The 18441-nt window shown below is 40.9% G+C and overlaps 1 protein-coding gene across 5 annotated transcripts in view; it reads left to right on the forward strand.

Annotated features, from left to right (window-relative positions):
* ATG4A (autophagy related 4A cysteine peptidase) overlaps window positions 1–18441 on the forward strand; it is a 68783-nt gene that overhangs the window by 26302 nt on the left and 24040 nt on the right. Inside the window, exon 1 of one of the 5 annotated variants that reach the window (XM_058659226.1) lies at window positions 2412–2433. The exons of 2 other annotated variants lie outside the window; for them this stretch is intronic. In XM_058659226.1, coding sequence (XP_058515209.1) covers window positions 2421–2433 — 13 coding nt within the window. In that variant the 5' untranslated portion in view covers window positions 2412–2420. Of the gene's footprint in view, window positions 1–2411; window positions 2434–5465; window positions 5512–18441 lie in introns of those variants that run through there. 2 more of the 5 variants (XM_058659225.1, XM_058659228.1) reach the window with 2 other exon arrangements.

Here is an 18441-nt window from a genome sequence, read left to right on the forward strand (position 1 = left end):
TTTGTATATCTGACTTTGCAATAAAAATCAATAAATCTTTTAAAAAGTTGTAAAACATTATATATTAACTCAAAACTTTTAAGTTAATTTTTGAAGATTCAGTTATTTGAAAGACAATGTTATAGAGAGGAGGAGAAATAGGAAGGAAGGAAGGAAAGAAGAAAGGAAAGTAGGAAGGATGGATTTGTTCTTCTATCTGCTGGTTCATTGAAGTTGCTGCAATGACCATGACTTGACCAGGCTAAAGCCAGGAGCCATCACCTTCATCTGGGTCTCCCACATCAGTAGCAGAAACCCAAGTACTTGGGTCATCTTCTGCTGGTTTTTCAGGAATATTATCAGGGAGCAGGATTGGAAGTGGAGCACCAGAAATTGGAATTGGTGCCCATTTGGTGTGCCAGTGCTGGGGATGATGGTTTTACAGGCTGTTCTACAACATAAGCCCCTTAATCAGAGTTTTAGAAAGATTTATTTGTTTGAAAGGCATAATTACACACACACACACACACACACACACACACACAGAGCAGGGTGAAGTGTGGGAGGGAAAGGTAATCTGTTTTTTGTTTGTTTGTTTTTGTTTTTGTTTTGTACACTCATCAAATGGCTGCGGTGGTGGGGACTGGACCAGATTGAAGCCAGGAGGTGGAACTTCCATGTAGGTGACAGGATCCCAATCACTTGGACCATCTTCTGCTGCTTTCCTGGGCGTATTAGCTTTAGCTGGATCAGAAGTGGAGTAATTGGGATTCAAACCAGTGCTCACATGAGGTGTTGGAATCATAGATGACACCTTCACCTGCTGTGTCCCAATGCTGAGCCCCAACTGAATTTTTTTTTTTAAAGGACAATTAATGAATACGTGAATCTCTAGTCAAAGTGGTGCCGATTCTAATACCGGCAGCCCTGCTTCCCATCCAGCTTCCTGCTTGTGGCCTGGGAAAGCAGTTGAGGATGGCACAAATCCCTGGGACCTTGCACCTGTGTGGGAGACCTGGAAGAGCTCCTGGCTCCTGGCTTCTGATCAGTGTAGCTCCAGCCATTGTGGTCACTTGGGGAGTGAATCATCGGACGGAAGATCTTCCTCTCTGTCTCTCCTCCTGTCTGTATATCTGCCTTTCCAATAAAAAGCAATAAATCTTTAATATATATAAATTGAAAAATTTGGTAAATTAACCGTATATCTAAAGCATATAAGTGCTTTCACTTAAACTTGATGTGTCTGTCTGTACCGGGAGTGGAACACATTTGGAATTATGTGTATCTTGCTAATAACAAAAGAGAATTTTGTTGTTCCATTCCAGAAATAGACCTAATATGGAAACTTACCTTTTTCTTCTTTCTTTAATTAAACTGTACTTAAAGTAGATAATGAAGCATATAAAGTTTAAGTGTATATATAGTTCAGTGAACTTGAATGGATTTTTATGTAGGAGTGATTGCCACTGAGATTGATATAGACAGTTGTAGCTCCTTGGCATGTTTCTGCTTGCATCTTCCCAGCCAACATTCTGTCCCAAGAGCAACAGCTATTCTGATCACTGTTAGATTCCCCAACTGCCCATGAAGGAACACATCAGCTGAGTATCGCAAAGAATATAAATGGCCTTTATTCAAGGAAACTCTATTCTTGGACCTTTCTTCTCTGTGTAGCAGAAAGACAGATGTGGAGAAGGGAGCTACAAAGGAACAGAAAAGCGAAGAAAGAAATGTGCAGGGGATTTTAAACCCCTCTTGACACAGAAGCTGAAGCAGGTGTCGCTTCAGTCCATATAGGTGAGGAATGTTGGCTCGTGTCCATTAATTGGTCCAGCATTGGCTCTGCTGCCTTAGGGTCTGGCCGGATTTCTGCTATCCTTTCCAGGTTCCGTTCTGAGGTCAGAGTGACATAATGTGTTTGAAGCAAGTTCCACCCTCTTCCTGTAACCACGGCAACCATCATTCTGGCCTCTTGGTAATCGGAAAAAGGGGTGACAAAGTCGTTCTAGCTACTTTTTGCTGAAGTGGGGGATTGTCCCTAGGCAAGATCCGGAAGAGGTTCCATGGGCACCAGAGTGTAGGGGTGGAGCAGCATTTGGGGGAAGGTGATCCGTGAGGCTTTATGGATTTCTTTCTGAATGAACTTTAGGAAACAAGGGGCAATAGTTAATAAGAGACCCATAGGTACTAGTGGAGTGAGCATTGGAATAAGCCATGACGTAAGTAGGGATCCCCAGATATTGAGACCAGAGTTGTTGCCTGAATGAGTGCATAAAGCTCAGCCCTATGGGAAGTAGTTTCTCAGCATCTTATAGGAAAACCCATTTTATGAAGAGTTGTTAGAGATGAAAACAGGTCTGATTTTTCTTTAGCAGGTGGAGATTCATTGCCTGTTTGACATTAGAGAGTATTTTGACTTTGGTCAGTGGACTGAGCCCTTCATGCTTTTTTGGGGTAGATATTTATTTTCCTACTGTCTGCAAGATGGGGTGCACCTCAGGAATGAGGAGCCATTTAATTGCAATCTTTTATCTTTTTTGGATGGAAACAGACTCTTTTTCTGGGACACTGTGTCTCAAAAGATCATGAAATAACATTGGCAAGTCAAGATAACTTTGCAGAAATTTTACCCAGGATTAACTTGGAATACATCTTTTGTTTTGAAAGTGAAAACACATATAATTTTAGGTAATTTAAATGCTTTGCTCTGGCAATATAATTTTACATTACTTCAAAGGTAATGGATTTTTAAACATTCCATGTCTGCTGGAAACATTTACTAATGAAGTGTGAAGTTGAAAGGGTATGGGTAAATCAAGGAGAAAACTGGGCAAGTACTCCCAATGAAGAGCATGGAGTCTGGAAGGGATTCTGGACCTTTCCCATGGTGCTGTAGTACTTAGCATGCTGCAAGATAAGGATCAACCTTAACCCATTCCTCAACAAAGATAGTCACTTCCAGCCTTTTTTTTTTTCAAATAGAATCACGAATGTTAGGAAAACTAAAATTTACTTTACAGAAAATTACTTGGAATACCACTTTTTGTTCTGCAACTTGCAGAATACCTACACTTAGCTTGGGTGTACTGGAAAACCTTCACGGATTCCATGAAACCTGGATTAAGTCCAAAATCTTGGCCAAGGCTGCCAAGGTTACTGAGACTGGCATCATTTGGCCCCACCTACCTCTCCATCATCAATCCATGCCAGTCCCCACTGGGCATCTTTGTGGCTGAGTTCCCTAGCCCTCTGTGTTTTGGTATAAGCTTCTTCTAACTTGACCATCCTTGTTGCTTAACTCTCACCCATCCTTGAAGACTGAGTCTGTCGCCCTTCCATCCCCCCCCCCAAAAAAAACGTCCTTTGTGCACCCAATTGGTTTAATGACTTTTCTTCTGTGCTCTCTCAGGCCTCCTGTCTTATGTAAACAGTAGCCATAATGTATTAAAATGAGCAGACTCCTCACTTTTTCCATGAGACTTGGAACGGCTAAATTATATTACTATCCCCAGGGCCTAGCACAGTGCCAGTCATGTGGTAGGCCCTTAGTGAAAGACTATTAAGTTGGTATTTGGGTGTATATCTCAACCAGCCTTTAAACAGCTTTAATGTCTTAAGTTAATTCAATAACTCTATATAATGATAAATTTAGTGTGCCTGTTAATCCAATAAATATTTGCTTGACCTTAGGGGATTACTTATGCATGGCACTATGACCAGGGCTAGTACAAGATACAGAGATGGGCCCAGCACAGTACCTTAGTGGCTAAAGTCCTCAGCTTGAAAGCGCCAGGATCCCACATGGGTGCCGGTTCTAATCCCAGTGGCCCTGCTTCTCATCCAGCTCCCTGCTTGTGGCCTGGGAAAGCAGATGAGGATAGCCCAAAGCCTTGGGACCCTGCACCTGCATGGGAGACCCAGAAGAGATCCTGGCTCCTGGCTTCAGATAGGCTCAGCCCCAGCCATTGTGGCCGCTTGAAGAGTGAATCAGTGGATGGAAGATCTTCCTCTCTGTCTCTCCCCCTCTCTGTGTATATAACTTTGCAATAAGCATAAATAAATCTTTTTTTAAAAAAGATACAGAGATGAACACCACATGGACTGAGAATCCAAGGATTTCATTTCAATAACAGAGATGATATTCCTGAAAATATTAATCTATAGTATAAAGTTCTTAGTGTCATAAAGAGGATGTAGGGGCTTAAACAAATGAACATGGAGCAAGGATTCAAGAATTTGAGGTAGGACTTAAGGGCAAAGAAGACATAAATGCCCGCAGGTCAGACTAATGTGTCCTATTATTTGTTTTGCTGAGGACAGTAGATACTGGGAAGGAATAATGACCATAAATGTAGGAAGTACTCTATTGCAAAGGGCCTTAAATGTCAACTTGATGAGTCTGTAATTGATTCCTATTAGGTGGAAAAATCTTGGAAGCTTATGAAAGATTTTTAGCAGTTTAGTGACATGAGCAGAGAGATCTGTTCAAATTAGTCTGGCCATGGCATATCCTAGTAAATCATTATTAAGTATTTAATCTCTAAGCTGGCAGTTTTACTAAATGATATGGAAAACCTCGAAGGCCATTAACCCCTTGATCTTTCTTGCACCACTCTTTTCTCCTGAAAATTGGGATGAGGTAAGAGATTGTATGACCAGTTAGTTTTGAGAAATAGAAATTGAAACAGACAAGTAAAATAAGTGCTATGAAAGCAGAAATATTAAAAACACATAGGCGGGCCCGGCGGCGTGGCCTAGCGGCTAAAGTCCTTGTCTTGAAAGCCCCGGGATCCCATATGGGCGCCGGTTCTAGTCCCGGCAGCTCCACTTCCCATCCAGCTCCCTGCTTGTGGCCTGGGAAAGCAGTTGAGGACAGCCCAATGCATTGGGACACTGCACCCACGTGGGAGACCCGGAGGAGGTTCCAGGTTCCCGGCTTCGGATTGGCACGCATCGACCCGTTGAGGCTCACTTGGGGAGTGAATCATCGGATGGAGGATCTTCCTCTCTGTCTCTCCTCCTCTGTGTATATCTGGCTGTAATAAAATGAATAAATCTTGAAAAAAAAACACATAGGCATATAAAGTGTTGTTTGCTTAGGAACTGTGTCCAAAACATTGCCTTCTGCTGTCTGGAAAAACCCGAACACAATATGTGAATTATATTGTTAATATTTATTCCTTTAGAGATAGTTTAGATCATTCCAGTTAAATATAACGATAATGTTCTGACCTCACTCTGTTAACTCTGACTCTCCCCTGTAAACAGTGGGTGCTACATTGTCAGTTTGTTTTATAGCATGTTATATAACTAGAGCATCTGGTTTCTTGCCACCTTCGGTCCTGCCTTCAACACTTCATGCCTGCACTATAGCAGCGATTTTCTCATTGATCTTGCCTCCAGTGCCTTTAATACACTTTTTTTGTTTGTTTCTTGTAACAGCTACATATAATTTGGAAGAATGCTAGATGAAGAATAAGTTTAGCTCAAGCTAAATCCTGCTTACACTGCTCACCAGCTGTCTAATCTTGGGTAAATCATTTCACTTCTATGAAACTTGGTTCTGAAATAGAGGTAATTATGCCTCTTGTGCCTCTCTCATGGGACTGCCTTCAAGGGCAACTTGAAAATACCTTAAAACTGTTAATGGCCTTCCCGAGAGTTGAACCCTAGTGTCTTGTTTTACACACTCCAAAATTCAATCCATGGCACTTCTGTGATTTCCTTTCTCAGTATTCCCTAGAACTTACCCCTTTGTCTGATGCTTGCCTACCCATGGTGTTTCCCTCATCTGGCATATTCTCCTCTCTTATCTCTGCTCATCCAAAGCCATACAATAATTTAAGAATCTTACTTCTTCTTTGAAGTCTTCCCTGCTGACTGCAGTGTTCCTCACTTCTCGTACTTATTTATTGTCAACACTTGCCTGAATGCTACCTTTTATTAGTAGCTCTTTCTTTACAGAGGCTCATATCTTCAATTAGATTATGCTTTTGTGATACCTTATCTGGTTCTCTTTCCCTTTAGTGAATGTTTGTGAGGATGTTTCTTCTACATCTTCACAGAGTGACAGGCATAATTGATTCATTTATTTAGAAATTCATATGCATGCTGGTTTTTTGTTGTTGTTGTTGTTGTTGCAGACAGAAAATTTTATTTGCGAAGGAACCAGGTGAGCAGGGAAGGGGAAAGCAACTCTGGAGCAAAAGCCAGGAGCTGGGGTGCCTCTCCAAAGAGGAGGGAGAGAGAGACACCACCATGCTGTTTTAAGAGAAGAGAGAAGTGAACTCATTGTCTCTTCCTAGAGGTTAGAATATTCCTGACAACTCCTCATTACCTCCATCTCTTACAAAACCAAAGAAAAAGCTCTTAGAATACAACCATCCAGTAAGACTCTCATTGTTTTATGATTTCTAAATTTTTATTTGAAAGGCAGGGTTACAGAAAGAAGTAAGAGGGAGAGAGGGAGGAAGGGTTGTGTGTGTGTGTGTGTGTGTGTGTGTGTGTGTGTGTGAGAGAGAGAGAGAGAGAGAGAGAGAGAGAAACCAGAGAGAGAAATCTTCCATTAGCTGGTTCACTCCCCAAAATGGCAGCAGTAACCAGAGTTGGGATGGTCTGAAGCCAGGTACCAGAAGCTTCTTGTGTGTATCCCACATGGGTGGCAAGGACTCAAGAATTTGGGCCATTCTCTGCTGCCTTCCCAGGCAGGTCAGCAGGGAATTGGATGGGAAGTGGAACAACTGTGATTGAAACTGATGCCCATATGGAATACTAGCACCGCAGGTGTCAACTTTACCTACTTTGCTGCAGTGTCAGCCCCTGGTAGAACTTGCAGATGATAAAATATCCTGTAGTTGTGCTGCTCAATATGATACCCACTAACTATATGTAGCTAGTGAGTTTTTGAAATGGTAGTAGTATAACTAAGAAACTAAATTATTTTGTTTTTATTCATTTAGACAGCTACATGTGACAAATGTCTGTATAACTTTTCTTTATCACAGGAACAGTGAAAAACACTTTTTGTGATGGAATTTGTGTTAAGTAAAAGAAACCAGACACAGCAAGAAAAATACTACATGTTCTATGATGTGTGGAAGCCTTAAAAAGATGATCTGAATATAGGATAGTGATAGTGAGAGACCAGAAGAGGAGGGAGAAAAGAGGGTTGTAGCGAGGTTAGATAACAGGTGCTAAATTGGAATTATTAACCTGGTATGATACTTTCACATTGAATGTGAGGCGAATTACCACTTTGTACTCTGTATTAATGCACAATTAAATAATAAGAATGAAAAAAATATTTAAAAGAGGAAGAACAGTGCATTGCCTGGTTTACATACACACATTTCATGAAATACTGTAATACATATCATTATTATGTGTGGCATACTCCAATATTTTTCTTTTTATTCAGTGTCATTTAAAAACACATATGTTTATATATGTGTTACATATATGTTTATATATGTTATATATGTTACACACACACAAACATATATTTATTTGAAAGGCAGTATTAACGAGAGGGCGAGAGAAAGAGATCTTCCATTCACTAGTTCACTCTCCAGATGGCTTCAATGGCAGAGGCAGGGCCAGGCTAAAACCAGTAGCGTATAACTTCATCCAGGTTTCCCACCTGGGTGGCAGGGGCCCAAGTAGTTGGACCATCTTCTACTGTTTTCCCAGTTGCGTGTATTTCCCAGGGAGATGGATTGAAAGTGAAGCAACTAGAACTTGAACTGGCACCTATATAGGATGCCCACATTGGAGGCAGCAGCTTTACCTGCTGGGCCACAATACTGGCCCCTATTCTATTTCATTTTTAAAAAATCGTGATTGCAACCCACTATAGATTTGTCAGATTTCACAAACTGCTGATAAATGATAATTTGCTGTTTTGAAAACACTTGGCTATGTTTACAGGTAGAGAATGTGAGGCCCAGAGAAGTACATACAGTAGGTTCTCCAAGTTAACATACCAATGCAAGTGGTAGAGTAGGACTAGAAACTAAATCTTAGAGTTTCTTAGCCTAGATCAGTTTTCAACAGGGATGGGAGGTATTTCTTCCCTTTCCCCCCCTCACCTTGCTGAATATTAGATAAAACCAGTTAATACAGTAATCACTTTAATTGAATATTATTCCAGCATCTTTATTTCTGCATGTGCCACAAGATCAGCATTTTAATTTGATTTTAGTGTCCAAAATTAAAGGTGAAATAGGAGGCTCACTTCAGACCCACCCTATGACTTGGCAATCTATTCAGTGATAACTGACCAGCAGGCAGACGAGAGAGAACATGTTCTCTCTGGACATGGAAAAATAAAGTGAGATGCAGGAGCAAGTTGTCTGGATTGGTTGGTCAGCTTATACTGTCTGCTCGTGTTAAGTGTACTGTAGAAAAAATACAAATATTGCTTGTTGTTAAAAAAAGTTGAAAACCCTTTGGATGCAGAATCAATGTGATTCCCATCTTAGTTTGTAAAAGAAATGCCTCAAGTCTTGAATTTTATAGCCAGCCAAAGAGTTTTCTCCATCCATGCTGGGCTACCCTGAGTGCCTTATCAACAAAGATAATAGCCTTTTCAATTGTGACATCTTTTGAGTACTGATTTTTTTTTAATCACAGAAGCATTTAGATTGTCTTTTCAAATCTAGTCTTTTTCTGTTTTTCTGAAAATATGCAGGCAGTTCTCCAAAAGGATCAGAGATAGCCAAAGCAAAAAGAGGCAGCAGTTTGGAGGTGAAACGTTCTGTGTGTTAAGTGTGTTTCTGGTTAGTTTGTACGTGAAATCCAGTGTCTCCATGGAAGATTTCAAATGTGTTTCAGACAACAGACAGCAGGCAGCAATTTGTACCCAAGTGAAAACCACCACTACAACAAAAATGTACTTAAAAGGCAAGAAGTTTTCAAAAGCCTCCCTTTAAAGGAAACTCAGAAATAACCCAATATTGTATTACATTTGTCACTGGAATTACCATTATGTCAGTTGGATGAATTGACTGAAATCTCTAAGAAATGTTGTATTCTTGGTAGCCAAATAGTTATCTATCTACATCCTGGTTGATTTTTCTAGCTGAAAACCCAAGGGTCTTACCACTTAAACGTGATCCCTTGCCAGCTCAGCTGGTTAATTCCTTTGCTGACTTACCCTGAAATTTGTCAGATGCAACCTCTTGTGTTGCATCACTGCCTACACAAGGCAGTTAAACAGACCTTTATAAAGTCCTTTCTGGCTGGATGATAACCCTTTGATTAAGATTGTCCAATGTCTGTCTCAAAATGACACTCTTCTTTTAGGGAATCAGAGTTCATACTGGTCTATACATTGAGGTATTTTGCACTATTTGACAACCTAGCATTGCTAGGATATTACTTTTTGAGTAAATTCATGAAAACTAGCAATTTGCAGTGTGAAAATTGAAATGTTAAGAATTATTGTCCAGTCTTCTATTTTTCCTCTGAAAATTTATTTATTTGCTTATATACAGTTAACATTTCATTTATTTCATATAACACAGTTTTAAGATCATTTCCCTCCCTTCCGTTTCTTTATTCAATTTTCAAATTCCTTTTCTTCAATTTCAATTCCCACTCTCCCTCCTCCTTTTCCTATTTCTAATTTTTGTGATGATATACTTTGAATTTATAATCACAAGCTTAATCCTCCACTAAATAAAGATTTCAATGAGTAGTAAATAGAAAGCCACTGTTTCTCAAATATAGATAAGAGCTATAAACAATTATTAAATCTCAAGATGTCAATTTAGCTCATATATAGTGAAATTTTTTTTGGAAAGATTTATTTGAAAAACAGAAGAGGAGAGACAAAGATCTTCCTTCAGCTGGCTCACTTCCCCCAGCTAGTTCACTCTCCATAGCTGGTTCATTTCCCCCAGAAGGATGCAAGGCCCAGAGTTGGGTCATTTGGTAGCCAGGAGTCAGGAACTTCATCTGGGTCTCCTGTGAGTGTAACAGGTGCCCAAACCTTTGGACTATCTCTCCCTGCTTTTCCAGGCACATTAGCAGGTTGCTGCATTGGAAGTGGAATGGCTGGGACCCAAACAGTACCTACATGGGCTGCTGGTATTGCCTGCTAACCCACAACACTGGTTCCACATTAAATTTTTAAATGTCCTATATATTAGTTAATACAAACAATGGGGAAAATATGATATTTGATCTTTGGGGACTGGCTTCTTTCACTAGGCATAATGATCTCCAGTTGTATCCATTTTGTTGCAAAAGACAGGTCCATTTTTTGTTGTTGTTATGACCTGAGTAGTGCTCCATCATGTTTATATATCTCATTTTCTTTATTCAGTGATCCACTGTTGTTGGGTTTTTGGGTTGATCCCATATTTTAGCTGTTGAGTTGAGCTGCCATAAACATGGGGGTACAGATACTTCTTTCACATACTGGTTTCATTTCTTTTGGGTAAATTCCCAGGAGTGGGATGGCTGGATTGTATGGGAGGTCCACTTTCAGATTTCTGCAGAATTTCCATACTGCCTATTTTTATGAGGTCTTGCTTGTCAGAAAAGCAAGCATGACAAAGGGAAGAAGAGATATGAAGATGGGAAAGGGTAAGTGTATAGATGAGTAGAGACCAGGGAAAAACAGGGCGGTAGAACCCAGGAGGAAGCAGGTGAGAGCATGTTTTAGGCTGTTTCAGAGCCTTTGAGCTTCAGCATTTGCCCTGCCTTCCTAGGCTTGCTCACCAATCTGCTTTCTACCATGCCTCTTCAAACTCCGTTTGTGGGCCAACTTCCCCTTCTGTTTTTATTTAAAAATTCATCCTCCCTTTATCAAGTAAATCTGTTAAGTGTGCTGGGCCAGACCAGGCTCCTCATCTCCCTGCCCACTCCCATGTGTTTTTCTTTTCTTTTTTTTTTTACATTTTATATTTTATTATTATTATTATCATTTTATGATACAGTTCCATAGGCTCCTGGGATTTCCCTTATCCTGCCTCAATTCCGCCCCCCCCCAACTAGTTCCTCTATATCATTGCTAAAGAATAGTTCTTCATACACAGTCATATGTCCATCATTGCGGGCATGGACAATGGCAGAGAGTCCAGCATCCTATTGTCAAGATATAATAAACAGTTTCATTATAAGTCCATCTTTGTCTGGATGTAGAGATACATACTACATTGTATCCTCACATCTGGATATGTTAGTCTCCATTACACAGCCACCACACATTCCTCTTAAATGAAAAGTCACAATATAAAATCAACAATAGGAAGAAAAAAGAAGTTTACAATGCTTTGAAGTTGAATAACATGTTACTAGATATGACAGTCTCCATTACACAGTTACTATACATCCCCTTAAATGAAAAGTGACAAAACAAAATCAACAACTGGAAGAAAAAAGAAATTAAAAATGCCATGAAGTTAAATAACATGCTACTGAATGATGAATGTGTCGCTGAAGAAATGAAAAAGAAAATCAAGAACCTTCTTGCAGAAAGTGATGTTACTGTATGAGTTATGAGCCATTGAATAACTTAATCAGAAGAAACTGTTTTGAAGAGATGCAACTAACAAAGACAAAAACATCAAGATCCATGAGATATAGCTTCTGCTGATTTTTGTTGATGAATGTGTCTCTTCTAGACAACAAATAGATGGGTTTTGTTCTTTTAATCCAGTCTATTAATCTATGATGTTTGATTGAGTTTAAGCCATTTACATTCAGAGTTTAATATACATTGGTGTTACTTTGGTCCTGTCATTTTAGGAATGGGTTGTTCATTGGTTTAGTCTTCTGTTGTCATTTTACTGGGATGTTCTTCACATTTGCCTTTGGTTTTGTTGGGTGCTGTTCCTCTTCTCTGTCAAGAGAACATCTTTCAGTATCATTTGTAGGGCAGGTTTGAAAGAGGCAAATTCTTTTAACTTTTCTTTACTGTGGAAGAATTTTATTTCATTTTCAAAGACAAAAGAAAGCTTTGTTGGATATGTTGTCCTAGGCCGACAATTTTTTTCTTTTAGAATCTGGAATATGTCACTCCATTCTCTTCTTGGCTGTAGAGTTTCCTGTGAGAGATCTCCTGTGAGTTTAATTGTCATTCCTTTATATGTCAATTGATTTTTTCACATGCACATTTAAGGATCTTTTCCTTATGTTCGATTGAAGAGAGCTTGATAATCATGTGTCTTGGTGAAGATCACTTTTGATCAGGCCTGTTGGGAGCTCTGTGACCCTCCTGGATGTTGTTTTCCAATTCTTTCTCTAGATAAGGGAAATTTTCCCTTATTATTGCATTAAATATATTTGTAAAACCAGTTTCTCTTTCTGCACCTTCTGAGAGTCCCATAACTCTTATGTTTGGCCTCTTAATAGTGTCTTTCAATTCTTGAATACTTTTTTTGGCCTTATCCAGCTCTGCTTTCAGCTTTTTGTTTGTTTCTCCTGATGACAGGAAATATCTTCCAATTCTGAGATTCTTTCTTCAGCTTCATTCATTCTATTTTGGAGATTCTCCACTGTACTTTTAATTTACTGTGTTCTTCATTTCTGATATACCAGCCTTGATTTGCTTTATTGCTTCCTTAAATTCTTTGAACTCTTGTATGTGCTTCTCATTGTTGATCAGAAGCTTTAAAATGAGTTTTCTGAATTCTGTGTCCCCCATATTCTCAATGTCTTCCTCAGTTCACTGCGGTTGGCATAGGGTTTTGCTCCTTCACAGGGGAGTTTTCGGTAGTATTCATTGTGCCTTTATCTCTTCTTTTGCTCTTGGTCATTGTACTCCTGGTTAGCAGAGTCTTCTCCTTGGGGCAGGTTTCTAAGCTGTGCCACCCACAGGTCTACAGTTTGATTTTACTTATTGCAGTTGGTACACAACTCTTTACTTGCAGCCACTTGTGCCACAACCTCCAGTAAGTTCCAGGTTTGGTTTCTTATATTAGATTTCCACCATGGTCTCCACAGCCCCAACTCCTGGCTCACCACTCTCCACCTCCTGTGATGCCATTGTGAGGCTGCCCCGTTGTCTGTACAACCTTTCTCCCCCTTCTGGTTGGAGCAGGTCCCAGGATTAGGGAGACACCAGGTGTCCTATATAGCTAGGTTGCTGGTGGTGCTGATCTTGCCGGAACCTGTTGGCTGTTAGGTCTGGGTGCCACACAGATGTATTTTGACCCATACGATGCCAAAGTCGGTATTATTTTCCTGCGGGACCAGTGCAATCAACGGAACTCAGTAAATTCTTGTGAGCTCAGCACATGCACAGTTCACTGTTGTCCCCTGCAGTCCTAAAGCTTTTGCCACCGTGTACAAAATGGAGCCTGACCTACCACAACTAGAGTTCTTGATCTGCTGGCCATCAGGTCTGAGGGCTACTCAGACCTGTCTTGGGTGGAACCTGTAGAATGCCACGTTGGTGCAGCTCACTGAGTCTGAAATGAGTTCACTCCCAGCTCAGCGTATGCTCAGTCCTTTCCCTTGCTTTTGTCTCTTTAAGCAAAATGGCGCCCAATTCGGCTCTAGGGGGCTGACTGGGCTGTGAAATCCACCCTGTTCTCGCACTGCCCGTCTGGGATCTGCTGCTCTGTCTCTGCTCCTGGTCAAATCAAACGGAACAGCAGGAAGGACAGTTCTTTGTCTGGGTTCACCTCCCAAGCTCCCAGTGAAAGTCCCTTCCCACCTGGTTGCTGGTGGAGTTCAGATGGCCTTAGCTGAATGCTGCTGGAGTATCCGTCACTGCAACACCACACTGTTGTGTCCACTGCTTTCCTGTGTCTGTCAGTCTCCAGGTACCCCTCTGCTGTTGTTCTGTCCTCTCCTATTTCCTGGAATGTGTCCTCTCTGTTTCATCCTGATTAAATGTTTCTCTGTCCATTTAAACGTGTCCTTACCGTATTCTGCCATCTCGATTCTCTCCGGGTTTGTTTTCTCCCCATTTTTTTTTTTTTTTAATATATATACCATCTCTACCATCTCATCACCCCTCTTGGAAACTCTTAAGTTATTTTTAACTATGTTGAACTCTCTGTCCTCTACCCCACCCACATTCAGCTGTATGCCAGTGCCTTTTGGTATTCCCTCCTGCAGGAATTTGCTCCCTTCCCCCTTACCACTTATATCTGATTTCCCTTAAGTCTCAGCTCTGATGCCATCCTTTCCAGATTATGAAAGACCCACTCATCCCCAGTAAGAATTCACTGTTTCTCTTCTTCTGTCTGCCTTTCACACCACTTGCCTTTCAGCTTATTACACTTACTGTTGTTAGTTGTTTCCAAGCCTACCCCTTCAACTATGTTGAAAGTTTTTGGAGAATGGAGGCTGTATCACACTGGTTTTTCATTCTCTGTACTTAGCATATAGTGGGTACCTTCCAAAGTTAATGAAACTAAATATTGAGGATTAGTCTCCCATTACTGTGCCTGTCCACCTCTGGGCCTTTTCTTCTGTTCAAGAAGACGGGACCTGTTGGCACAGTAAATACATATGAGGGTCCTTTAAAAAGTTTATCTAAAGTTGAATTAAAACATAAAAATTTATTTTGGTGTACAACAACTCTGAAATCCACAGACTACAGCAAATTCATAGAATAAGTATATTATGAGAAAAATCACCTGTATTTCAAAATTGTTTATCACCAAAAATGAGCATATTTCAAATGCATTTTCGTGAGCCTTTTCAGGAGCCCTGTATGGATCACTGAGAAGGTTGTTTTGGGACCAGCAGTGCCTTGACATGTTAGCCTCTTATTCCCTACAAGACAGTGTATCAGCCCCTGCTGACCCTGACATTCTGTGCTATTTTTGATTTCACCTTAAAGAGTTTGTGATTATTTTTTTTTTAAGCATAGGCCCCACAGAACTTGGGAGCCTTCATGTACCAGTGTCTTTGTTTAAGCCCTATCAGAAAATTTGCTTTTGCAAAGCTGTTTTCTCATTTAATTACAAGTTTCCAGAATAACCTTTAGAAGTGCAGTTAATCACTGAAAAGCATGGTCTTAAAATAAAACATCAGCAAAAAACAAAAAACAAACAAAAGAGGCTGGCTGAGCTAAGCCCTGGACGGAGTCTCTCTGTAATAACAATAAAAACCTTGGCAGAATCAACTTCTTCAGAACTCTGGAAATGAAATAAAAGCTTGTGGCAATCCAGGGAACATTTATTCAAGAAAAGCAGGTGCATGATGGTAAGGGCAGTGTGCTTCGTGGTGTTTTCGCTTGCCCTGTTCCCATCCTTGCTCCCCAGCTCTGCTGTAGCCTTAAAAACCTACAGCTTGCAATCCCACGGAAGTCCCACAGTCTGGCGGCTATCGGAACAGACAGAATGGGGTTGGAGCTCATTTTTGCATTTTCACTATTTTATTCATCTGACAGACCTCATCTACAAGACTGTATTTCACCTAAGTTGGAGGTGCAGATAAAATCTTTTTTTCCTCCCCCAGGGCTTTTTTTTTTTAAAAAAATACCATTAATCACCATTGATTAGCTTCTCATGCTTGAGACCATGGATTTTCAGCTAACCAGAAAGTTTTAGGAAAGGGTGGGGGAACAAAAGAGATTTTGTAATAGGTTACAGCATCTTCTAGAAGATCATGTACATGCACAGGCCTTGTGCATTTCCACAGCTGAGCCCAGGCTCAGGAAAGACCTGAGCAGGTCCTAAGCACTTGCACACTGGTTGAGCTTGAGGTCGGTACCAGCAGGAAGTGAAGAGTAATTCAGAGTTAGCAACTTGAGTATAGAAAACATGTCTCAACATGTTCACAGAGCCCGGCACTAGTTCCGGGAGTTGCAGGAAATCCTTGTCCAATGATTAGCTGGCCACAAAGATAACCCAGCAGAGACTAAAGTAAAATAGAAGAGAGTGAAGCCTGTTTGTGCCTCAGCCCCTGTGAAAGCTAATTCTTGTCCCACCAGGCTACCTCCTTGCAGCTCTACCTGTGCGGCCTCTATCTCCAAGCTGACTGCAGGAACAGGAACTCAGGCTAATAGTTGATTACTTAGGCTTTTTTTAAAGATTTATTTATTTTTATCGGAAAGTCAGATAGAGAGGAGAGACAGGAAGATCTTCCATCTATTGATTTACTCCCCAAGTGGCCATACTGAGTGAAACTGTGCTGATCCAAAGCCAGGAGACAAGAGCCTTTTCCGGGTCTCCTGTGTGGCTGCAGGGTCCCAAGGCCCTGGGCCATCCTCCAGTGCTTTCCCAGGGCACAAGCAGAGAGCTGGATGAGAAGCGGGGTTGCCGGGATTAGAACCGGTACCCATATGGCATCCTGGTGTGTGTGAGGTGAGGACTTTAGCTGCTAGGCCACAGCGCTGGGCCCTGATTACTTAAGTTTTTGAGGCAAGATAAAAAGTTATTTGTCATTTTTTTTTTAGAAAAAGGGTTGTTCTTATAAATTTATTGTGTTGAAAATAACAGTTCACTTGTGCACTTCAGCCGCTTCTTTTTAATCTGTCTGAATTCTCTTTATGTAGGGCCTGTTGATTCCTTTGTGTATAATCTCACTTAGAATTCCTCTTCACGTGTGTTAATCTCATGTTCTGGTCTAGCTTTTATTTATTCTGTACATATACATTAGACTCAGGACTGACTTTGGAAGTCTGTCTTCTAAAAGGAGAATCCGAAAGAATTGACATGATAATGTCTTTGCTGACCTAGCTAGACCTGAAATGGGGTGAAGAGCAGGAGTTAAATTCTTTGGCTACCATTTTGATCAGAGCCATCCCAAATGAAGCAGGGCAGCTGTCACAGGCTGTAAAGGGCTGCACTGATTTGACCAGATAGCTGAGTAGTGACTCACCAACACAAGGTTGGCGATAGAGAAGTTTTTTTTTTTTTTCTACCAGTACTAAAAAAAGACTCAAAAGCTTATATGCATACATAGCTGTACATTCATCCAGTGCTATCCTTCCATCCCCCTACCAGGACAATGCCAGAGGGGCTGCCCTTTGCCCAGACTCTTCTCAAGCTACTTATTATCTGATTTTCTTTTTTCTTTTATGCTACACTGGCTGTTCATTTGAACCTGATTTCTGTTGGCTGTGAGGGGCAGACAGTAGGGTGGGGAGGTACATGGTGTGATTTACCCAGCCTTGGTCCACCACCTCGTGGGGATGGCCTGACCGGGGTGATCATTTTTAGCCTGGAATTTCCTGGGCATGGGCCAAGTGCTGAGGCCACCCGCGGAGAAGCTAAGAAGCTACAGGCTCCCTGGCAGATTAAGTTGTGATGAGTTTTTGCTGGGGAATGAAATGGCTGTTTCATTTCTAACTTCTTTAGATTTGGAACATTACAGTGACTATTATCATGATAAATAAAGCCTTGAGAAAGACTATGTAAATACCCTCCGGGATTGAAATTCTGTAGTATATTTCAACAGAGGCACTGTACCTGGTTAGCTATGTTTCTGAAAGTTCCTGTGCAAATTATAACTTCAGTTACAATAAACTATTTTGAGCAGATGAACCTGTTTTCATAATCAGAAAAGACTCATTTATAGAAACCTTTATTTCTGTAGAAACAGCATACGCCTGGTATAGGAAACAAAAGGAAAATAATTTGTCCTTTCAAGTAAGGGAAACATACCCATCATGTTGTTTGCACAGCCAACTACATGACTTTTCGGGGCTACCTTGGGAGGGTGCTTTCAGCCATTTGTACCTACAGAGAACAATTCCATCTGTCTCTGATCCCTTCTCCCTGTAGATACTGTCTGATTTTGATTAAATTAGAGGGTACACTTATTGGTGCCTACTGTGAAAAACCTCCACATGAAAACGATATCAAAAGTGTTGAGCAGGGGCCAGTGTTGTGATGCAATGGGTTAAGCCAGCACTTGTTTGGCTGGTATCTCATATCTGAGTGCTGGTTTGAAACCAGGCAGTTCTACTTTTGATCTAACTTTCTGCCAGTGTGCCCAGGAAGGTAGTAAAAGATGGCTATATACTCCATATACTGTGGTGCCTGCTCCAGTCTGATCCAGTCAGGGCTGTTCAGGCTATTTGGGGACTGAATCAGTGGATGGAAGATCTCTCTTTCTCTCTCTTTAAGTTAATCCAATCCAGACAGTATCTACAGGGGTTAGATTCAGATTCCACAAGTTCAAGGTTCAGTCCCATAAAACAGTCCCACTTCTGATATCATTTGCAAGTCCCAGGTTGCGACCCCTGCTCTGACTGCCTGGCTATAAATTGGGATTTCTGTGACCCTTTCCTTATATTCCATAATTGGCTAGGCTGGCCCACAGAACTAAAGGAAACACTTACGTGTACCCATTTATTATAAAGGATATTGTGAAAAAGACAGATGAACAGCCAAGTAGAAAAGGAACGCAGGACAAGATACATGGGAAGGGACAAGGAGCTTCCTGTGCCGCCGCCCTCCAGACACCTCCACGTGTTCAGCAACTCAGAAGCTCTGCATGCCATAGCTAAGGGATTTTTCTGGCATTTTGTCATGTCTGTGTGATCTATTT

The sequence above is a fragment of the Ochotona princeps genome, chromosome X (genome assembly GCF_030435755.1).
Source record: "Ochotona princeps isolate mOchPri1 chromosome X, mOchPri1.hap1, whole genome shotgun sequence".
Classification (NCBI taxonomy): Eukaryota; Metazoa; Chordata; class Mammalia; order Lagomorpha; family Ochotonidae; genus Ochotona; species Ochotona princeps.